The 23,451-nt window shown below is 57.4% G+C and overlaps 1 protein-coding gene across 1 annotated transcript; it reads right to left on the bottom strand.

Moving 5' to 3' along the window:
• Nucleotides 1-294: 294 nt before the first annotated feature.
• Nucleotides 295-21,868, bottom strand: GNAI2 (G protein subunit alpha i2). The gene is made up of 9 exons (XM_030306839.1): nt 21,615-21,868; nt 6,981-7,023; nt 6,555-6,696; nt 6,229-6,389; nt 3,286-3,414; nt 2,741-2,870; nt 2,507-2,660; nt 1,944-2,156; nt 295-1,314 (listed from the first exon to the last, which is right to left on the bottom strand). The coding sequence occupies exons 1-8, from the start codon at nt 21,730-21,732 to the stop codon at nt 1,966-1,968; spliced, it is 1,068 nt and encodes a 355-aa protein (XP_030162699.1). The 5' UTR covers nt 21,733-21,868; the 3' UTR covers nt 295-1,314; nt 1,944-1,965.
• Between the last annotated feature and the right edge of the window lie 1,583 nt (nt 21,869-23,451).

The raw sequence follows: 23,451 nt of genomic DNA, 5'->3' as shown, positions 1-23,451 counted from the left end.
TGCAGCTCCGGAAGAAATCCGCCCTGCTGCACAGGGAAAGCTTGAAGACTGCCGCAAACCCAAGGCCACGGTGGGCCTAGGAGGAGAGGGGAGCGAGTACTGGTGCCAGTAAGTGAAATGACTACAGAGTGGGAACACTGAGGTGCTGTGTACTGGGCCTGAGGATGACCTGGAGGGCAGAGCACCTGGGGCCCTGCCACAAATGAGGTTTCAGGTTCAGGTCACTATCACCTTGGCACAGCTTAGTCTGGGTCTCTGGCCCTGGGATAGAAGAGTACTGAGCAGTACTTGGTATTTTTTCTTTCTACATTTTATTATTTCAAACCAGGTGAACAATTCCATAAAACATGTGAAAAAAGCAAGGAAGTGTTCAACGCTGAAGGACCCGGGCCTGGGGCAAGGGCACGAGGGGCATGGCCCTCAGCAGGCAGCGGCGGTTCCTAGGTTAGCGCTAAGGAGCTACATTTAGGTTAATGGAGCCAGGGCCCAGGGCCACTGGGACGGGGCCCTCAGTGATGTTGGCAGTTGTCTGGAACAGCCCTTGGAACCCAGTTCTGTGGAGGGCAGGGCAGATGTGCCGCCCGCACGGGGTAGGGGAGGGGCAGCCAGCAGAGGGATGGGTGTAAACACGCAGACACACTCAAGGCACGGAATCACTGGAAGGGGGCTGGGTGGGCGCTGGTCAGGATCTGAAAGTTTTAAATAGTTTTTCTCTAAAAAGTTTTCTAGGTTTGCGGTTTTGTCTTTTTTTTTTTCCTTTACTTTCATTTTTTTTTTTTTTTAAAAAGCTACGAGAATGAGCAGGTGGACTGTAGTCTCCAGGAATGGTGGCGTCTCACGCTTCTTGTGCTTTTTCCTTTGGGGCCTCCGAGCGGCTAGAGGGGTGGGATGGGCAGGAGGCTCCCTGTAAACATTTGGACTTGGGCTGGGTCAGGGGCTGGTGTTGAGTGAAGCCAGGGGTCTCAGGCTGGAGAAGTGAGTGCCCCTCCAGACACAGGCCTTGGGAGATTCAGCATGTGCTCCCCTCCCCCATCACAGAACAAGACAATGGTTAACACCAGAAGAGATGCCCAGGAAGGGGGTACCGCGGCCATTCCCGGCACCTAGGACAAGGGCCGGCTTCAAATAGGAGGGCCTGTGGCAGTTCCTCAACCCGAGTCTCTGGAGCTGAGGGAGGGAACAGGGGAGCCAAGAACAGAGAGAGGAAAGAGGGAAAAAGCAGCCGGGGAGAGGAGAGGAGCGGGCAGGCAGGGAGCGTGGTCCTCTTGCCCCCATCTTCCTCAGGAGCTGGAGGGAGCAGAGTCGGCGGTGGCCCTGGAGGTGGGGGACAGTCAGGGCATGGGTCGGGAGGAAGCCAGAGTGTGCCTCTCCTCCCACTTCCCTAGACAATGACCCTCTCTTTCTTCTCATCCACCTGTTACCAGGGACACAGTGGCTGCCCAGGAGCCAGTGTCTGTTGCTGGGTTATATGAGGGAGGGGGGTCTGTAGCACTGGCAGAGTCCTCCCCATCTGCCCCAGGGCTAGTGGGGCCGGCGTCAGCCCAGGACCCTCAGCTAGGTCTGAAGGAAAGACCGCAGAGCCGAGTGCAGAGCTGATCACGCTGAGTGGCAGATGGCTGCACCCTCTGTCATCTAGCCTCCTTCGGGCCAGGCCAGTGGCTTGGTGGATGACTAAGTTTTCTCCAAGGGAGGTCAGAACAGCCCTCTAATTTTCTCCCGGCACATGGCCAGATGTTTCTGCTGTCTGGATCACTAGCCAGCCTACCTGTGTGCCCTGACCTCAGTAGCCCACCTGACTTGCCACCCTGTGCTCCCAGGCAACCCCCCACCCAACCCAAGCTCTCCCGAGGCCCAACCCTGTCCCTTATCTGGGCTCAATGGCTCCACTTTGTTCCACCCCAGCTCCCTGCCAGCCTACCCACCCCACCACTGTCCCAGCTCACCATCCTGCCAGGCCCCGCCCCCTCAGAAGAGGCCGCAGTCCTTCAGGTTGTTCTTGATGATGACGTCGGTGACGGCATCGAACACAAACTGCACGTTCTTGGTGTCGGTGGCACAAGTGAAGTGCGTATAGATCTCCTTGGTGTCCTTGCGCTTGTTCAGGTCCTCAAACTTACTCTGGATGTAGCTGGCTGCCTCGTCATACTTGTTGGCCCCTGTGGGAGACAAAATGGTGAGGACTTGTGCCACCTGTACGGCAGGCAGGCCTGTCCCACATGAACGACAAGGTCCTGTGCGTGTGAACAGACAAGCATATAACATGTGCACACATGTGCAAAGGGTGACAGTGTATGTGAATGTACATGCATGTCTGAGTGTGTAAAGTGGGGCTCCTGATTGTGCACATGGAAGGGGTACAGGCCCTGTGTGCAGGCACAAGTACATAGGCCTAAGAGAGGCACCAGCTCCTGCCTGAGTGTCCCGCAGTTACCCTTCTGTCCAGCGGGAGGCGCCTGTGCACCACCTGGTCACCACCAGCTCCTCCCCAGAGGCCCAGTCCCCACACCTGTGTACTCAGGGAAGCAGATGGTCAGGGGGCTGTGTGTGATCTTCTCCTCAAACAGGTCCTTCTTGTTGAGGAAGAGGATGATGGACGTGTCTGTGAACCACTTGTTGTTGCAGATACTGTCAAACAGCTTCATGCTCTCGTGCATGCGGTTCTGGGGGCAGGACAGCGCGGTCAGCACCCGCCACTGCTCCCCACCCCCACGCCCCCCTCAGCGGCCTCTCGGCCTCTCACCATCTCCTCGTCCTCAGCTAGCACCAGGTCATAGGCGCTCAAGGCTACGCAGAAGATGATGGCTGTGACACCCTCAAAGCAGTGGATCCACTTCTTCCGCTCAGACCGCTGACCGCCCACATCAAACATCCTGCGGACACAGGATCGCCTTAGCTCCAGAAAAGGCAGTTCCGAGAGACAGTCCCCATTTCACAAGTTGGCTGACTGAGGACAGAGGCCTGCTCAGAGTGGGGCAGCTGTCTTCATGGAATCATTCACACTGTCCACCTTACTCAAGGTTCTGGGTCGGAGCATGTTTGCATAGTGGGGTCAGGGCTGGTCAGCAGGGCAGGCTGCAGCCACATGGGGCAGGGGCAGCAGAGGATGTGAGCCACTGGCAACCATACAGCCTTGAGAAACCTCAGAGCAGGGAATCCTGGGGAATCCTGGACCAGCCCCTCCCTCCCAATACAGCCATTAGCAAGCCTTGGAGTAAGGGTCCCTCCGTCTGTTGCCCCAAAGGCTAGCAAGTCCTGCCCTTCCACCCTGCCCACATGCTGGCTCACTTGAAGTGTAGGTCCTTGAAGGTGAAGTGTGTCTCCACGATGCCCGTGGTTTTCACACGGGTCCGTAGCACGTCCTGCTGTGTGGGGATGTAGTCGCTCTGCGCGATGCGCTCCAGGTCATTCAGGTAGCTAGATGTGGGGGCAGGCAGGTCAGTGGGGGCCAGCAGGAGGCCTCCTAACCTGGACCCCGGGCCAGCTGACCCAGGCCCCTATTCCTCCCATCCCCTCATTTCTCAAAGCCCTTGCCTCTTCAACCCTTGCCTTTATGACATTCATTGCTCAGATGAGAAAAACTGGACCAGAAGCCTTGCCGCCTCCTGCCTGTGGAACGGGCCCGGAGGAGGTGCGGCTGTGACCGGCCAGCCAAGCCCCAGCACCCAGGTCCTAGCCAGGCCTGCCTCAGACAGGATCCAGGCCTGGTAGAGCTGCAAACTGAGGAGGGTGGGAAGGGACAAATTAGTCTTTCAGTGAGGGATTCAGGATGCTAATTGGCACAATTATGGCACCCACTACAGAGCAGCCTGGCATGTCCCTCAATGCGGGGTTGGACAGGTTGGGGCCTGTCAGGCTCAATGGGCTCTTTGCCCAGCGTCCAATAAAATTTGGACTCCTCAGGGGAGAGCATGGGCACCTGTTTGGCAGGAGTCCCAGGGGCTCCTCATCACCAGCTCCCTTGATTAATATCAACACTGCTCCTGTCAGGCCCTGGGACCAGCTCTGTCTGCCTCAATATCCTTGAGGTGCCCTGGGGACTGGGTCCAGGCCTCTGAGCCGCTGCCCAGTGCCGATGTCTCACTTCACTCCTGGCGCAGGGCTGTTGGGGCCAGCAGGAAATGACCTCAGAGACGCAGGGACAGAACAGAAAAACAGGAAGGACCATGAGGGCCCATGACGCATGGGCTGTGACCTGCTTACGGCACCCCGCCACCTACTGAGAACCTCTTGCCCAGAGGCCTCCTGGTGGCTTCCACGCCAGCCTCCCCCTTCTCCACAACAGGGTTCACCCCAGGGTCCCACTGACCCATAGCAGCCTTGAAGGATTGCTGTGAAGAGGGGTTGGGGCACTCCTGTTCCCTGTAGTGTTCTAACCCACTCCCCACCCCTAGGTGATCTGGTCACGGCATAAACCTGCCTGGGAGAACAAGACCTGTGTCACTGCTGGATCCCCACCCCCAGAACAGTGCTGGGCACACAGCGGGTGCTTAATGTCTAAGGAATGAAGGAATGGGGAGTAGCCTGGAAGGGACCCATACCTACCCTCCTTGAGTATCCTGGACCCTGAGGTGGTAATGGTTGATAGGACCCACCCCTGCCTGCCTCTAGGACCCATAAGATCTGCTGGTGCTGAGCCTCTGTGACCTCTGAGACGGGCATCGCTGAGGTCTGGAGACCCCCACTATGTTTGTTTGTTTGTTTTTTTAATTTTTTTTAAAGTTTATTTATCTTGAGAGACAGAGTAGAGGAGGGAGAGACAGAGAGAGGGAGGGAGAGAATCTCAGGCAGGCTCTGTCTGTCAGCACGGAGCCCGATGCGGGGCTCGAACTCATGAACTGTGAGATCATGACCTGAGCTGAAACCAAGAGTCGGACATTTAGCCAACTGAGCCACCCAGGAGCTCTGGCCCCCACTATGTTTGGCTGCTATTCTGCAACTCCTCTGGGGGGCACTCACAAGGGCATTCAGGACACTGCAAGGAGAGGGAGGCGCTTCATGTGACTGGGGCAGGGCTCAGGGTGCAGGACCAGGCAGGGCCAGCCTCCTATCCACCCTCACCCTGGTCCAGCCCCTCTCTGGGCGGGCTCAGGACTTGAAGGGCAGCACAGCGGGGGAGAAAGGTGCTGCGAACAGGGGCTGGCTTAAGCAGAGGTGGGAGAGGTGAGGTATGAGCACAGGGGCAGCCACCTATCTGCCTATTTGGCGTAGTCCAAAAAGCCTGGGCACGTCTCCCACAGCCATCAGCACTGGCCACCAACCTGTCCTGTTCTCCATGGGTGCTCAGCCCTCTGCATCAGGCCTGGCATACGGTAGGTAGTTCAGGGAAGGAGTTCAGAGAATGACCCCATAGGCTGGGCCTCTGGAACTCCCAGAACCCCCTGTGATTCCCCAGCCAAGTCTTAAGCTCTAACTTAAACACATATCTGTCACCTCCTGGTCTCTTCCCCTTGTATCTTCCTCTCCAACCAGTCTGAACATCTTCTGGGACCTCCGGCACAGCCAGCACTACTCACTTCCAGGCTTGTGCACATGTGCCCCTGCCTAGGAGATTTTCCTGTTCCTCCTCTGCCTATTTCTTGTTCAGAACTCAGCTGAGGCAGTCCCTGCTCTAGACCTACCTCCACTCCCACCATAACACTGACACTGTAGGTGGTCGCTACTTGGGGATGTGTCTACTCCATCATCGCTGGGTCCCTCAAGCTTTGCACAGGGCCTGGCACAGGAGGCAGCAAATGTTCTTTAGAATGATTGCGTCTAGGGGCACCTGGGTGGCTCAGTCAGTTAAGTGTCAGACTCTTGATTTCGGCTCAGGTCATGACCTCACGGTTCATGAGTTCAAGTCCTGCATTGGGCTCCACACTGACAGTACGGAGCCTGCTTGGGATTCACTCTCTCTCCCTCTCCCTCTGCCCCTCCCCTGCTCGTGCATGTTCCCTCCAAATAAATAAACAAACAAATTAAAAAAAAATTTTTTTTAATACAGTGATTGTGTCTAAGGACAGATCAGACTCCAGTTGGCCCTGGAGGGACAGCAGCCCTGCCTGTCCTTCCTCCTGACTTTCAATACCATGCCCCCCACCTCAAAGCAAAAATCACCAAGGCCTTGGTTGACAGTCACCAGCTTCATAAGCAGAGACTGGCAGTGTCTTTCTGAGAATGCTCAGGCCCTCCATTCTAGGCTGTGGTCCAGAGCCCCCCTCACCCCACCCGGCTCCTTGGGGTACTCACTAGGCAGCGGAGTCGTTGAGCTGGTACTCCCGAGAGCGGCCAAAGCAAGCCTGCACACCATGGTCAGCCCAGAGCCTCCGGATGACACCAGACAGATCCTCAGGGAGCACGCCTTGCTCCTCAGCAGTACAGGAGAGTGCAAACAGCTGCCTGGCATCATCCTGGGCGCAGTGTTGAGGTGTCAGCCAGTCACAGGAGTTCACCCCCACCCCACCTGACAGGGGCCTCCAGAATGGGGCCCAGGCTTGGGTATTTCTAGGTTCCCCAGGACAAGGCTTGCCCTGAAGCCTTTAGGGAAGCAGGCAGGGGTTGAGGAGAGGACATACCGCTCGGGAGGGGTCGGCAAAGTCAATCTGCAGATTGCCCATGGCTTTGACAATGGCCATGATGGACTGGATGGTGTTGCTGTAGACGACCGCCCGGTACTGCCGGCACTCCTCCTCGGAATAGCCATCCTCATGGATGATCCTGGCAGCCAGGGGTCAGGAGTTAGGGCCCCTAGGGCACGAGGACCATACATGGCCTCCTGGGGCTGCTGAAGCCTGCAGGGACCTATTACAGAGAGAAGGAAACTTCCCCCGACCCTCTGGGACCTGAGGATGGGTGATTGCCTCCAACAAGGTCCTGGGCTTGGCTAAGACTGGCTGGGCCACTACTTGGTGGGGGGGGGGGGGGGCGGTGTGCAACACAGACCCAGAGAAAGAAGAGGGGAAATCAGGGTTTGGTGGCTGTCTCTTGCACATAGCACTTACTTCATCTGCTTGACAATGGTGCTCTTCCCTGACTCCCCAGCACCTAGAACAGAGGGCACAGGCTGTCAGGGAGCAGCCCCGGTGGGGCTACATGTGGCCCAGCCACTGGCAGCCCCAGAGGCAGAACCCACCCTCCCCCATCAACTGCACAGGGAGATGGAGGCAGTTGGGCCTGGGAGGCAGCAAAGCTACAAGGGTGCAGCTGGCAGGGCCACAGTGGTCAAGACCCCAGGCCTTTGCTTCCCCCAAGCTTCACTGCCCACCACATTACCCCCCTCAACAGCAGAATGAGCTCAAGGGCTTTGGTTGGAGACAAGCCCTCAGAAGTCTCCTTGTCATTCTCATGCAAGCAGGCTCGCCAACATGGTGCCAGGGCACAGATGGCAGGAAGGAGCCCTGCACACTCTAGCAGGGGAGCATTCCCTCTTCTCCCCACATTCTGAGCCACCAAGGGGCCTGGGCTAGGACAGTGTCATAGTCCTGCCTCCTAGGCATGGCCCAAGTCTACCCTGAGCAGATGGAGACCAGGACTTGGGAGACACGCAGCATGACTGACACACACACACTCATACACACATACCCTTGGACTGACTCAACATGCTTCCAAGCCTGGCAGAGGCCCATTCTATATTCTCCTTGGCCAATACTGAGGGATTTGCTGGTACTCTTTCCCATGGCTGTCACAGCAGCCCTACAAACATACTACTTCTGCTTCCATTTTACAGACAAGGACACCGAGGCTCACAAAGGTAGTCTTGGCCCAAGATTTTGCAGCCAGGGGGCCCCTGGGTGGCTCAGTTGGTTAAGTGTCTTCGTCTCAGGTCATGATCTCATGGTTTGGGGTACGGGCCCTACATCGGGCTCTCTGCTGTCAGTGCAGAGCCCACTTCGGATCCTCTGTCTCCCTCTCTCTGACCCTCCCCCATTTGTTCTCTCTCAAAAATTAACAAACATTAAAAAAAAAAGGAGAGGGGCACCTGGGTGGCTCAGTCGGTTGAGCATCCGACTTTGGCTCAGGTCATGATCTCACGATTCGTGAGTTCGAGCCCCGCATCGGGCTCTGTGCTGACAGCTCAAAGCCTGGGGCCTGCTTCGGATTCTGTGTCCCCCCACCCCTCTCCGCCCCACCCCTGCTTGTGCTCTGTCTCTTTCTGTCTTTCAAAAATGAATAAACATTAAAAAAGTTAAAAAAAAAAAAAAAAGATTGTGCAGCCAGGATTCAGATAGGCAGGGAGACACACAGGACCAAGATTGCCTGGCCTGCCCAGCCTTTCTCAGATGTGGCTCAGATGCTGCAAGAGGCCCCAAAAGGTGTTTTTAAAAAGGAGGGAGGGGGAAAAAAAAAAAAAAAAAAAGAAGATTCCCAGGTCCTATCCTAGACACACAAACCCAGAGCCAGATCTTGAGGGGTGCAGCCCAGAAACCCACATTCCCCAGGGAGTCTGCAGGGAAGTGTGAAGACCAGGAGGGCTACACTACCTCCTGGCTGGGGGATGGTGGGAGTGGGGGCAGGACCTCATCTCCTCCTTTCACTGTCCCTTTTTTTTTTTTAAATAAAGTTGTTTTTTAACGTTTATTTATTTTGAGAGAGAGAAAGAGAGCATGGGGGAGGGGCAGAGAGAGAGGGAGAGAGAGAATCCCAAGCAGGCTCCGAACTATCAATGCAGAGCCCCATGTGGGGCTCAAGCTCAGGAACGGTGAGATCATGACCTGAACCAAATTAAGACTCAGACACTTGACTGACTGAGCCACCCAGGCGCCCCTCCTTTCACTGTCCCAAACTCCAAGTAGAAGACGCCTCAGTTGGGCCCCGCTTCCCCTCCCAGCTCTCGCACAGACTGTTCCCTCTGCTCCTTCACTGCCATCACTGCCAGCCATACCTGTACCTGCCAGGCCCTGCCTCTTGCCAAAGCCAGGCATTTGCCCATGCAGTTTTCTTTGCGGGGCATACATGTGCCATGGCCCATTGACATGTGTCCCAACCCTTTTGATCAATGTGGCAGGTCTACCCCTCTGAGCAGCTCAGGATAGTAGATGGCGGGGTCTGTGGGGAGGTCACACTTGGGGACTCTGGCTCCAATATCCCTCAGGGCAGGTCAAGACAACCTCAGAGGGTAAAGGGGAAAACACACAGACTCACATGAGCAGCAAGAGTATCGACAATAATGATCACAGCAAAGCCATGAACAGCAACCTCTATGTGTCAGATGCTCTTCTCTGCCTGTCATGGCAACTAAGGAATTTAATCTCACAGCAATCCCACCTAACAAATGGAGAAAACTGAGACAGAGGTTACTGTCCCATGGTCCTAATCCCCTCTATGGGTGGCCCACCTTGCCAGCCATGTAGTGCCTCCTAGAGCTGCCCAGTGCAGCTGGGCCACACTGTCTTCAGGTCCAGGCTGCACGTGTCACTGGGTTCACTCCCTGCCTTCCTAGGCAGATAACAGTCTGAGTCTCTACAGTGCCCTCCCCATCCCCACCAAGGCCCCTGCCCACCTCCATCCACCCTGCCCACCCATCTCACCCCAGATCCACATTTTACTAGGAGAAACTGAGGCACAGCTGTGGCCCTCACAGAGGTAGGCCTGGTATGTGCACAACCCAGTGGCCTCCCTGAGAAGAAGGGTCTGGGCTCTCCTCTCAAATGCTACCAGCTGCTGGGTATTACTGGGCTTCTGACTATCCCAGGCCTGCTTCCCAGGATAGGCGAGTGAGTAATTGGGGCAGGGGGGGGGGGGACACACAACTGTGCAGGCCCTGGGGGGTGGCTCTGAAGCAGCGAGCCCCTCTACTATCGGTTCAGACCCTGGGCCCTAGAAGCACCCGTTCCAGTGCATTCCCCTGGACATGGGCTTGGTCAGATGGCAGTACTCCTGCTTCCTCGTTGTGCTATGCATGGCAGAGGAACAGCCAGGGTCCCCCACACTGACACTCCATACCTGCTGATGGAAAGATGGGGAGAGGGCCTAGGAAGGCCTGAGAGTGATGCCTGATCACGGAGGCCAATCCTCCAGAACCCAAATATCCAGGAGCAGGGAGAGCAGCACCGGGCTGGCTAACCACAAGGTCCAGGTGACCTCCTGGCTGTCCTGCCCACCTAGGCACTTGCTCCCACAGAGCAGGAGGCTGGTAGCACATCCTGGGGCAGAGGGAGACTCAGGAACCAGAGGCCTCAGCCAGGATTGGGGGTTCAGTGGAGGAGCAGAAGCCAAGGATGTGAAGTGATGGGTCAGATCAATCATGCAGGCCCCAGTCAGGCAAACCAAGACTCAGAGTGGGCAACTGTCCAGGGCACATGAGACCTGAGGTTTTGGTAAGGGTTCTGTCTCTTGTGTGACTTTGGGACCATGTCTGCCTGAGGTACCAGTTTCCCTGTCTGGCCTTTTGACCACTCTCCTAGTAAAGTGGTATGGCACCCTGTGACCCTGCCCAGAGACAGGGATGACAGAACAAATGAGCTTTGCATCTGATTTTCCTAGCAGTGGCAGACCTGGCAGACACAGAGATGGGCAGTACCTGGGTGACCAGGTTGGAGCCAGGACACTTGCTCCCTGTCCCAGCCAACTGAGGGTCCATTTCCCTGTCCCCTTTCAGCCTCAGCCTCCCTTCCTGTCACATTCTGAGGGTTAGGAGGACATTCTCTGCCCCCATTTGACAGGTGGACAAACCAAAATCATGGAGCCCCCATCCCTGGACTCAGGGCGGCCCCTTTGTCCTCCCAGCAGCTGTGACTCAAGCAGGAAGGAGTGAGTGGCAGGACAAGGGTGTGGTGCTGGTGGCTAGGCAGGAAGCAGGGGGGAACAGAGGGACAGAAGGAGAGGCATGGCCCAGGAGCAGCTACAACAAGCAGACCAGGAGGCAGAGGCAGAGTGGGTGGGATGGTGGAATGAGGGGGCCAGGTACCCCCAGGAGCTGTGGGGCCTAGCCCCACTCTTCACCCCCTCCCCCGGGCCCTTTTCCATTAGGACTTGACAGTGCTCCCCTATCAGATAAGCTAGTACTTGGCTTGAAGTTTGCCTGTACCCTGCTGGTCCTGGGTGCCCAGTTCCTTCCACCCAGCCCTGCACCCTCCCTTCAGAGGAGGCTTCACTAGCTGGTTCTAGACTGAAGGTGGCAGGAGTCTCCTGCCCACAGAGGACTCCACCAGGCACTACTTCTCCAGCTGGGTGATATCAGAGGGGCCCACAGAGGCTCCCTAGGATGACTTCAGTGTTCCTATTGGGCCATACCTCTTCCCACCAAGAAGAAACCTCCGCAGCCTTTGTCCCAGGGCACAGCTGCTGGGCCCCCAGCAGGCAGGCAGTAATTGCCATGATGTGCTGGCGACAGAGGCTGCTCTGCATTAGAACATCTGCTTCCACTCTGGGAGCGCTGGGCCCCAACAGAGGCGGGAACAGATGGGGGAAGGGAGACAGCACAACTCCACCTGCCCGAACAAGGCCAGCAGGGCCTCTGCAGCAGCAGAGATGGGGTTGCTGGTCCTGTTGCCTGATGCTGACTTCCAGCCCCAGCATCAGGTCACTGCTGTAGGTCTATCTTGACCCTCTGTGTCTCAGACAAGGCTTTGTCTTGCTGGAGGCCCTGAATGCTGCTGTCCTTTCTGGCCTCAGTTTCCCTTCTGCAGACGCCGCCAAGCCTCAAGTGGCCAACTGACCCATCGCTCACTGTCAGACCCTCTCTGAGAGAGAGGTCCAGACCTACCGCAGCCCTGGTGCCCATTCTGATCCTTCCTGATGTTCTCAAGAGCCTCACCCCCTTCCTGCCCTTGCTCTGGTACCTCATCTGTGAAACAGGACACCACTATTATCTCCTCCAAGAGGGAGGGGAGGATTAAACACAAAGCTCTTCTCATAGTGCCCAGCACACAGTGAACACTCAGATAAAAGTTATCACTATGTTTCTACTCTATGGAAGATCACAGATGTCCCCAAACCTTTCATTTCCTGCAGCCTTCAATGACCATACTGCATAGTTCACTGCAACCACGACCTGCAGAGTGGCCTGCTGTGGCCATCTCATCGGAAGGAGAGTTTCTGAGGCTTTCAGACAAGGTGCAGTGGAGGGCAATGACCAGCGGCTAACAGGCTGGCGCAGCACTGGCGGTTCCTGCTGGGACCTGTGTACTGTGGGACAGCAGTCAGAGCCACTCAGTTCTTTTCGGGCTTCTGGCTCTGAGTTTGTCACTTCCCTTCCACAATCCAGTACTGCTACATAGCTGGGGCCTTCTTCCCGTCCCGGGGCCTTGCCGCAGACACTGCTCACTGACTCCATGCGCTCAGAAGGCTGGGCAGAGGCTCCTGCACTGGTGGGCTCCCCTGGAACACATGGGCCTAGGGAGAGCAGCCAGCTGACGTGGCGGCCCGAGGGCAGAGATTCTCATAAGCAGCAGGGCTGGGACCACAGGGTAGACTTGGGCTGCAGCCCAGCTCAAACCCACAGTACCAGGCCCGCCCCCACTGCCACCCCCGAGCCTGCCCCAGTGGGGCACAGGGGGGAAGGTGGGGGTGAACCTTGGGAAGCCTACCCCAAAGGCAGCCTGGGCGCCACCTCCCACTCTCATCCCAGGAAGGTGCCACGTCTCTGGCCCAGCCGGTGGTTCCAGGCCCCTTAGCTCTGGCCCCTCCCCTACAGCCTCAGGGACCCAGGTCCCGCCACCACTAGGGGGAGCCCGGCAGCCAGAGATGGTGGAGGAGGTGGGGGCTGGGCAGTACTGGGGAGCATTTGCTTCTGAAAAGCAGTCTAGGCTAGGCAGCTGGGGGAGGTGCCTGGACCCTCACCCAACGCCCTCTCCAGGGCCTGGGAGGCCCACAGCCTGCGGAGACCCCACACACAGGGTAACAATGGGAATGGGAGAGAGGAGGAGGGGGCCCACCAGACAAAGGCCCTCCAAGCCCCGCCCCTGGCCATCTCTTCCTTCCTCCAGGTGCTCTCTTAGGCCTGACTCCCCCCTAGGTGGCTCTGTAAGGGTCTAACACTGGGGGACAGGGACACGGGTCTTGGATTCGGGCTGCAACACCCCCACCCACAAGTGTGGTCTTGCCTCCCCCAAGTGTCCTAACAAACCTGGAACTTCCCTCTCGCCAGTCTGCCACTTGGGTGGCCATCAATGGCTTCCAGGGGTTCATGATGCCCACCAGGAAGCACTAGCAAGCAGGGCCTGGCCTGCTACTGCCAAGTCAGAGCTTTCTGTGTAAGGGAGAGAGGCCTCGGCACCTGCCAGACATGGAAAGGACTTTCTGGGACAGGGCTGTGTCCCCTAGAATGGGGCTCTTTCTCACTGGACAGAGGGAAACTGAGCCACTGGGTAAGGAAAGACAATTGGAGGAGAGGAGGCCCTGAGACCTGTTCATTGTTGGCCTTCAGGCTACAGGTCTCCCTCTATACAGGAGCCAGGAGGTGCTGGAAGGGCCCAGGCCATTTGACACACTCCTCCTTCTGGGATGCTTCTTCATTTAAGGAATCTCTTTGCTGTTTTCAAAGAGTCTGAATAACCCCCATCTCTTCTGATTCACTGTGATGGGCCCTGGGTGAGATACCCAACCCCCAGGCCTCAGTGTTCCCATCTATGAAATGTACCCCTCAAGGGAGTGTGCCAAACTCAAGGCCTGCCCTGAGCAGCCTCCCTTGAATCCTCACACTCACCCCAAACTGTCCCAAGGTCCAGCCCAAGCATATAGCTTGTCTCTGAGCCCACAAGCCATGGGACCATGCTGAGAATCATGACATTACAGGTCCCAGCACTGGGCAGAGAGGGAAGAGGACAGCCTGAGGTCACACAGTGAAGAAGGTGGGGGGAGTGGGCTTTCTGGGACCTAAGATCTTGAGTGGCCATCATGATGCATGTCCTCCACTTTGTGCGTGGCCTCATGGCCGAGCGAGCCCTTGAAGCAGCTCCTATCGCTATCCTAAGTCTCTCTCAGGCTCCTCAGCCCCCTAGGGCCTGGCCCAATAACACAGAGCAGAACCCCAAGGAACCTCCATGGAGGAAGGCAAGGCCACAAAACTCAGATTCAAAGGCTAAGGAGCATGAGGACCGGCCTCCTCACCTATCATGCTGGTGCCAGCCCACACCACAGACACATTCAGCCGCCATACAGCACCACAGGCAGCCCACCACAGCCTCTGCTCTTAGTGGGAGCCCCCTGTGGGAAAGCTCTTCCCTTCTCCTCATCTGGACAACTCCCAGGCTCAGGGGCCCATACTCCACTCTGGGCAGCCTCTGACCCTTCCTCAGGCCTAGTCTCCATCCTCCTGAGCCTGTGGGTTATGAGAGGAACAAGCACAATGTTAGGAGGCCAGTGAAGTACTCAATGGCCTAACTATGATCTGAGTCTTTCTGTGAGAGAAACATGGGCTGGGAAGGAAGACGGGAGGCTGCACTGTGATGAAGTCACCCCGGGGCTACATGGCGGACTTCTGGCTTTGAACAGGAAAAAGATTCATGAACAGACTCTTGGGTCCCCAACCTCCAGGGCAGACAGCCCCCTTTCAATCTCCTAAAAGAGGAATTGAGGCCCCCCAGAGACAGGTCCCCAAGCATAAGTAGAAAACACGTGGACCCACAGCATCTGCCTCTCATCCTGACCAATTCTTGCCAGTTGGGCACAGACTCCTGACAGACAAAGGTAGTTATGGACAGTGCTCGGTCACTACCTGATCACACCTTGGTGTCTCTACTTACTGGGTAAGTCATATAATATTTCTGAGCCTCAGTTTCCTCATCAGTGAAATGGATATAATGTCAGTCTCGGCCTCATAGGGTTAAATACGATGAGGCCATGAAGAGTCCAGCCCTACATATTAGTCACGGCTGCTGACACCAAAGGGAAACTGAGTGATAACTGCTGACACCAAAGTGAAACTGGTGATAACACCAAAGGGAAACTGAGGCCCAGTGATGGTACCTCCAGGCCCAATGGGTAGTAGGAACAGAGGGGAATCCTTAGGCTGCACCAAGGGCCCCTCTGTCCACTCCCAGGCAGGGGAAACCCAGAGTGAGCTAATCCCAGGGCTGCTGCTCCATTTCCGGGCATTCATCTTGGCCTGTAGCCGGCCTTCCGGCTTTGCAGGGCAATGGCCGCTCGGGAATATAAGAGCAGCCGTTTGCTTTCCTGCTAGCCACCCTCCCCACCCCCCCACCCCCCCCTTCTGATGTCCCTCTCCCAGCCACCACTTCCTGTGGTCGAAGGAGGGGCCTGGAATCCTTCTCAAAGGCGCCACCTTTTCTGGGATCCTGGGCCCAGTGGTTGCTGAGGTGGGACAAGGCACAGAGCTGCCTGGAATGACGTCAACTCAGTGACTACCAGTGGCGGCTCTTAGGGGTATACAGATGAGCCTGTGCAGGTGGGGTTCACCTTCCAGATCCCCCCAAGTTGAGAGGGTTCACACCCCCACCCCAGCACAGAGCAGGAGCAGCTCTCTGGCCTCTTCCTCTTTTGGGCTCCTCCTCCTCCAGCTGCTTCCTCCTTTTCCTCCGGTGTGGACACCACTTCCCTGAGAGGCCCAGCCCTGCCATGCAGACTTCACTGCCCCTCCTCCCATCCAGGGCACCGTGGGTGATGCCACTGACACACCCCTGCATATTTTGAGGCTTACCAGCCTTGCACCCCAGGATCCTCTGAGTCACAAGGACACCTTCTCAATAAGCTTTAGAAGATCCCACCCTCAGGCTTTGGTTCAAATGGACCAGGCACTCACCAAACCTTGAAAACACGCACAGAAGGCCAACACTGAGACCCCGTCGGACCCAGCAACTGTTTGGTTGTTCCAGGGAGATTATTTCTCCCAAACCACCTAGATGGACACAGCTCCAGGAAGCAGCACGGTGGTGAGGGTGAGGATGGAGTTGGGGTTTTAGTAAGAACAAGAGCCCCAGGCTAGAGGGACTGCATGGAGCTAGGCAGAGGTGTCCCACCTTGCACTTGTGGCTGAAAGAGGAGCTGCCTGAGAGTAGCAGGTCCCAGGGTCACCATCAAAGGGCCTAGTCCTCTGCCCTCCTCAGGAACCCTGAAATGCATTCTTAGGCAGAGCCCATGAGCTGTGGCCTGGCCAGAACCTGTTGACCCCTTCCTCCTCAATGAATTCCTAGATTAGGATTCCTGTCCCAAGATGCTGAGATGGGACAGATGGCCCTGCTCCCATCTGTCCAGTCCTGCCTCCCAAAGCACAAAGGGGTGTTGGGGGGCAGCACTCAGCCTCCAGGTCAGAACGTCTCATCCTCTGCTGAGGATGTGATGGAGCAAGGCCCTGGTCCCTCAGTGGCTAAGAGCTAATGTGGACAAAGCTTCTTCCATCCTATTCCTGCCAAAAGAATGGGTGGCTTTGAGAGACAGAGACCAAGAGAGACTGCTGTGCCCACCAACCTGTGGCCCAAGCCACCCCAAGTGCCAGCCTCTGCAGTGCTGCTGGCTTACTAGGGACCTCCCCAGGATCCAATCAGGCCCCAACCCTACCTGCTGTCACTTGCTGGGCAACGTCTGCAGGCCTAGGACACCAATAATGCTACCCAGTGACCCTACAGCTCAGGCCAGCCCAGGGTTAACCCCTGACAGGCTGCCCAGGCCTGAAGGGGTCCCTGACCATGCCAACCCCCATCTGGCAGCCTAGCTTCCAACTCAGCACAGTGGGTGGCTCGATGCTGCCTCAGGGCCTGGCACAGAAGCCTGTGCTCCCCAGCTGGCATAACTTCCATCTCCAACTATGGTGGCAGCTCATTCCCTCTATCCTTGCCACCTGCTCTCTGCCCTGTCTGGGGTTCTCCACCCCACCCTCCTGGGATGCCTGCAGCTGAGTTCCAGCATCAATTCCTTTGCAAAGCCATCAATTCCTTTTGCAAAGATTCACCCAGTCTCCTGGCTTGGGGTACCCCTGAAGGACCCAGTTCCACTCCTATCCTAGAAGTCTGATTTCTCCTGTTGTCTGCACCAACATTAGGGTCACGGGCAGGAGATGAGCCCAGTGGGACTGTGCAAGACGCAAGCACAGGGGGTCAGAAATGGCTTAGACCCTCGCTCGCTTCCCAGCGTGGGAGCTCCAGGGCCGGGCTCTGGAAGACAAAGCCTCGCCCAGCCTGGGGGAGGGGTGGGAAGAAGAGACTGGAGGCCCAAGCTACCCCACCCCCATTCAAGTGCTAATGAGCTCCAGCCGGGACCTCGAAAGCTGTGGGAAGAACAGGGAGGCTGGAGGCCCGCCTGGGTACCGGCCCACCTGGTGCCTAGAGCCCAGCCGCCTCCCCAACCTTAGGCAGCCAAGAAGGTAGCTCAGCCCTGAGAAGTTGGGCTTAAGGTCCCCAGGACAGTCTATCACTCCAGCTGGCACCAATTGTCTACACACCTCGGTCTCCCCACTTGCTGTGAACAGCTGCCTGAGGCCAAGGGAGGGGGTTCCCCAGGACCTCCATACAGGGGCCAGTCAGCCTGTAGGCTGGGGAGAATCCTCCCCACGAAACTCTCAACTCTGTAGGAGTCATTAGAGGCTCTCTCACTTGTTCTCACACCCCCAGGCTTTGGCCCATGGTCCCCCATGTGGCTGCAGGCAGGCATCCTGTTCCCAGTTATGGATGGGGAACAGGACATCTACCAGGATTTCACCTGTCACTGGGTTTCTCAACAAGTGCACTAGGTGGAGCTGGGTATTGAACCTAAGTCTGTGTGACCCCAAGAGCTAGTCTAAAGAGGTGAACCCTCCTCCCCCAGGCCAGGCCTTCCTACTTCAGTGCCCTCGCTGAGTGGATCTTTCTGCCCCAATACCTGCCCCTCATTTTGCGGCAAATGCCGCTCATTTTGCAAAGCCACCCGAGGAACCTCCCACCCTCCATTCACAGGCACCACTAGACTCTTCCCAACCAGGATCCCAGGCTACCCCTTCCCCAGTTAGACCAAGCCCCAGGCAACAGCCCTGGAATTATCCCTGTTCATGGATGTGTTCTATAGCCTCATTCTTTCCATACACGCTTAATAGGCACCTACTGTTTGCCAGGCCAGATGGGACAGACACCACAACACTCCTTTCCTTTTCTTTTGGTAAACCTAATCGAGACTTGGTATGTGCAGTCCCTGAACTGGCCAGGCCAAGATCTCCTGCAGCAGTGCTCTGGCCTGAGCCCCAGGGCTGTGGGGCAGCCCAGCTCTGAGAGCTAAATAGGCTCTACTGGAACAGCAGAGACAGCAGGCCCGCAGCAGGCCCCAAACAGCCCGAGCTGAAAGGAAGCATGTAAAACCACTCTCATATGAACGGGTGGAATCCCCACTGCATGCTCTGCCCTATGACAGGCTACAGACTCATCAGCTAGAGTTCTGCACAGGGTGGGTTAAGGGCTGTCTCTGAGGAGCCAGTCAGGCAGGTGGGGAGTTCAGGAAGAAACAGCCTGAAGAACTTCTCTCTCGGTGTCTGCCAGCCCCCATCCCTGTCATCAGTCCCAACACTGAGCCCTTGCCACCCGCCCACAATATATCAGGTTCAGTGACCGCCATCTTACTCCTCCATCTACCCATCTACCCCCAAGACTAGTAGTACTTCCTTCATTCAACAAACAGACAAGAAGCACTCGATAGATGCCAGGCTCCATGCTTGGCACAGAAGGCACAGAAATGAACAGGACACAGCTCTGCCCCTGTAGTCTCAAGGAAGGACAGCTGTCACCCAGGCAAATCCCACTCTCTGATGGGGGAAGGAAGCAGTAGCATCAGGAGCCACAGGAGGGGCTTCAGCAGCCTCTGTCAAGGAAGGGTCCTGGGAGGTGGTCCCAGAGCAGAGTCTTGAAGAACAGTCAAGCAGGAGTGAGTTAGATGGAAAGAAGGAAAATGCATGCCAAGCTAGGAGAGCAGATGCACAGTCCCAGGGGCAAGAGAGAAGGGCTGTATTTATACACTGAAGCCTTCATGGAGCCCATGAGGGGACAGTCTCTCCTTTCTCTGTAGGCTGCCCACACAAGCCCATCCCAAATCAGAGACACCCCCCCAAACACACACTCTGGCTTCCTTTCCCTTAAGTGCCCAGCCCAAGGCCCCAAATTCCACCTGGGATAGTGGGTCAGTCAAGTTGAACTGGGGGGCAGAGAGAGGTGTCCCTGAAGTAGGGCTGGTATCAGGAGTTCTGCCCCCAGCGCCCCCTCATGACAAGCTGCTAGGAAAATCGCTCTCACCGGTGTGTACCACATCTGCCTCTGCCCCTGGTGCCCATCCGCCAGCAGGGCTACCCAGGAGGGCAAGGAGCCAGTATGCGGGTGGGGCAGCAGGCGTGGTTCTGGCTGAAAGGGAAGGCTGGCAATTGCCCAACCTAAGAGTCCCGTTGCCTGGACAGAGTTCTTCCCGCTACGTGGGACAGGCGCCCAGCACTCTGAAGCTGCTCCGCCTGGGCTCCCATCACTTCCTTGTACCTGGACGGGAAAGGGATGGCTGGCCAGTTCCCCTACCTAGGCAGCCAATGCAGATTGGGTCCCCGGTTTCAGGCAGATCTAGATCTCCCGGCCCCTTGCAGTACACCCTCTGCAGGGTCTTAGATCCCATCCCCCACCCCCAACAGGAACCTCCATGAGGCCCCTATTCTCCCCATCCTGGGCCCAGCACTCCTCTGGCCCAAACCCAGGAAGCCCATTCAACAGAGGAAGCAAAGGCCAGAGGAGCAAGATGCTGAGATGAACTCCCCAGCCTAGAAAATGCTGAGCCAGACCCTGCACCCCTGGTTGCTGCCAGCCCAGTGTAGGAGGGGCTGCTAGGCCCAAAATCTGAACCAAGCTCTATGGAGCAAGACTAGTGGAATGGGGTTGGGACACAGAGGGCCAGGAGCCCCATGTACCCCGGTCCTATGGCCCAGTCGCACATCTCCTCAGCTGATCCGCCTGGGAAGGGGCTGCCCAGTGGCCCCTGGGTGGGCACCAGGAGACAGGAGTACCAAAAACACCCTACCCAGGCCCATCGGGCAGAAGCGACGTGCCCTCCACCGCGGCGACACCCACTCAACTGGTGCTGCCGCACTCGATGCGAAGACAGGAAGAGGCAAGCGCCCAACGCAAAACAGCCCAGGAGGCTGGGCCGCCGCCCCTTCCCGCCCCTTCTCTTCCTACCCGCAGCGGCGGCGGAGCGGATGCCATTTTGAAACCTCTGGGCTGTGCCCCTGAGGCCAGGCCCCCAGGGACAGTCAACAGATGGGCTCAGGACGGAAGACACGCTGTCCGTCTCTTGGCCAGACACTCAGCCAGGAAAGCTCTGCTTTTCACAGCCTGAGGACCCCACAGCGGCTGTGAGGCTGAGGGGCCACACCCCCCCACAGACACTGTCCAGCCTCCAATGCTGCTACGAGGGCCTGCCTCCCCCGAGCCCTGAAACCCCAGAATCAGGCTGCCATCGGGCACCACACCTGCTCCCAGAGGAAGGCCGGACGGGGACAACTATCAGGAGCACAGTCTTTGCAAAAGTCCACCTCAGATGCCCCCCAATTCCAGTTGGCCCCCAACTCCTCATCCAGCTGGCCCACCACTTCCCCCTCACAGGGCCTCAAGATGTGACAGGCCCACCCACTCCCAGAGGCCAAGTCCTTGGCCTTTCGGCGCAGAAAGGGTGCAGGAAGCCCAGTACCCGTCAGCACATCTCCTTGGCCCGCCCGGCAGGGCAGCAATATGTCGGCTGTCTCACCACTTCCACTTCCCCCCACCCCTCAAGCAGCCACCATCTTTCCTGGCCTTGGAGGCGCCACAACCCAAACTCCTCCACACTCACACTTCATCCTACTCCCCAGACGCCCCCCTCACTGGCCCAGATAGGGCTTAGAAACTGGGAAACAGCCAGCCCGCGGAATCTCCCTGGGAAGCTTGAGGCCTGGCTCCCTCCCTCAGTGAGACCAGTAGAACCTCAGTCCAGCCCCTTAGTCTGGGCCCCTCCTCCCAGCTCGACCCCGTCCGCCTAGTGCAGGAGGGGTAGGGGAATCAGAGGTAGACCAAAGTGTGGGAGAGGACTCAGGGAGGAGGAGCAGAGGGGTTTGAGGAGTAATGTGTGCAGAGTGGGACCTGGTGAGCCAGATGCAGGTCGCAAAGATCTCTAAAGGTCTGGGGGTTCCAGCTAGAGAGAGGGCTCATGAGCAATCATGGTTTCCACTTGAGAGGTCCCTTGATGTCAGGGTGCACAGGTGGATACAGGGTTCAGAGTAGGGACAGGGCAAGAGGGGAAAGGAAGGAGTGGGTGGGGGCCTGGCAGGGGCCCCAGGGATGTTCATGCCCAATTCATGCCCAGGGGAGCAGGTGAGGGAAACAGGTGGTGCCTAAGGTGGGGGCCAAAGCAGGGGGTTCCGGGGATTTGAGTGAAGTCTAGGGAAGGATGGAAGACAAGGCAGGGACTCTGAGGGTCTGTGAGGTTGGTCAGCAAGGGTGGATGGTCAGGCAGGGTTCTGAGTCTGGGGGCTTGGGGTCTGTCAGGAGTTAAGGGTCTGACCTAGAGTCTGGGCTACGGATCAGAGGTCTAGGCCAACCTAAAGTTTTGAACCATTTGGGTATCCTGGCCAGGCCGGGTCTGGGAGTTCAAGGCCAGGTGTGGGGGTCCAGTCTGAGTCTGGGAGTTCAAGGCCCTAGTCTGGAGGTCAAAGTCTTTGTCTGGGGATTCGGACGGGGAATCGAGGGTCCCAGCGCAGGGCGCGGCCTCACCCAAAAGCAGCAACTTCACCTCCCGCGCCGCCTTCTCGCCGTCTTCCCGCAGATTCTTGTCGATCATCTTAGAGCGCTCGGCCGCCGCCTTGTCCTCGGCACTCACGGTGCAGCCCATCCCGCCGTCCGCCGGCCCGGCCGCCGCCCGGCCCCCACACGGCCCCCGGCCCGGCTCGGCCCCGTCCGACCCACTCCGCTCCCGCCGCCGACCCTCTACGGGTAGCTCTCGGGTCGGCAGTTCCGAGCGTCTGCGGGCGGTGCCTTCCCGGCCGCCGCGCACCGACGGCGGGGCGGGCTGAGGGTGGGGCCGGAGCAGGCCAGGCCCGGGACTGGGCCAGGGAGGGCCCGAAGGCGGGGCCATAGGAGATCCGGGGTCGGTGATTGGCTTGAGGGCGGAGCAAATTAGAAGTTAGGCTCAGCCCAGACTCGGGCCCGAGCTGGAGGCGGAGCTACGCCGAGGAATAGCTGCAAGAGTAGAGCCAAGCCCAGAGGGATTGGGCTCCAGGCGAGCTGCAGGCGGGGCTGGGCTCCGATTGGATGCGGAACTCCCGGAGCCCCGCTGCCCAACGGCGGAGGCGGGCGGATCTTGTACCCCGAGGGTGGGGATCCGGTGCACCTCTTAGGCGAGCAGAAATCAGCCCTGGAGCTTAAGCGAGACGGGCTAGCTGGGTGAAGGAGGCGTGTCTTCTCTCTTGTTAAAGTTATTGAACCCAATAAACTTGTTTCAGGATCTACGGAGCCCCGGAGCCTCTCTAAACTTCGGCTTTCTCTGTCTTAAGGCGAGTTTGGCCCCTTCTCTCTCGAGTTGCAGTTTAAAAAATGTCTACTGCCACCTCTACACCTTTGCCCAAGCTATCTCCCTCAGCCAGGGTGCCTCCTCTTGTCACACAAGGCTTTATCCATCCTTCTCTGATCTAGGAGGCCTTCTCCTGCATGCAGGCATCCTGGACTTCAGCCTGGGACATGGCAACCAGACGGAGAGAGAGGGAGAGAGAGAGAAGCAGCGGGCAAGAAGGAGAGGTCCACCTGACTTATGGAAAGATAAGTGGCCCTGACCCTATGACCTGTCCCTACTGGACAGTGGCTGCAACCCTATGGCTGGGCAAAGGTGGAGTGGAGGCAGCATCGTTTCTAGCAGAACATTGCAGTCTTTCTAATACTGTTCAAGAAGAGCCCACAGCCCTGACCTCCAATGGACTTCCAGTGAAAGAGTCTGCCAAGGGTTACCCACGAAGATTCTTGTGTGGCCCCAATGCTGTGAGTCGAGGAGGCCCCGCCCAAAGACAAGGTCCACAAAGCCAGGAAGGGAGCTGGCCACCCACAGACCCCCTGTTCAGCATAGACTCCTTCCTTACCACCCTGCCACACATCTTGTTTCAGCTCCAAATCCTCAGCTGTCTGCTCTCCGTGGACTGTCTGTGGATCCCTATCTGAATGGCTCCCTTGTTGAGGAGCAATCATTGGACTATAGGTCTTCCAATGGTTCTCCGAGGATCCTCTCCTGCCTAGAGCCAAAGCTCAGGCAGGCTCTGCCACAAACATGCAGCAAACATGGTGAAAACATATAATGGCCATCCAGGGACACAGACACTCAGAGATATGCACTATTCATTAAGTCATAGGACCAACCTCCAACATGCCTCAAATCCATAGAACCCACTATAAAATGGGTGCACACAGTCAAAAACACAGCCTGTCCACACATAGGCTACAAACCCAGCTCCAAGGCAGGCGTCTTTCCCCCATCAGCCCCGCCCCACATTTGAGAGCTGATCCTACCTCCTTGGGCCTCCCCAGCTGGCTCCTAGCAACAGCCAACAGCTCTTGCAGTTGCTGA

This window comes from Lynx canadensis, chromosome A2, assembly GCF_007474595.2.
Source record: "Lynx canadensis isolate LIC74 chromosome A2, mLynCan4.pri.v2, whole genome shotgun sequence".
NCBI lineage: Eukaryota > Metazoa > Chordata > Mammalia > Carnivora > Felidae > Lynx > Lynx canadensis.
The sequence above is the reverse complement of the archived record's forward strand: the minus strand, read 5'-3'. Positions and strand labels throughout refer to the sequence as shown.

Coding starts and splice junctions, on each gene's coding strand:
- GNAI2 (XM_030306839.1), bottom strand. CDS start 21,732: ATGGGCTGCACCGTGAGTGCCGAGGACAAGGCGGCGGCCGAGCGCTCT. Junction 6,390..6,554: donor TTGCCGACCCCTCCCGAGCG/GTATGTCCTCTC, acceptor CACTGCGCCCAG/GATGATGCCAGGCAGCTGTT. Junction 2,871..3,285: donor TTCAAGGACCTACACTTCAA/GTGAGCCAGCAT, acceptor CTGTGTCCGCAG/GATGTTTGATGTGGGCGGTC.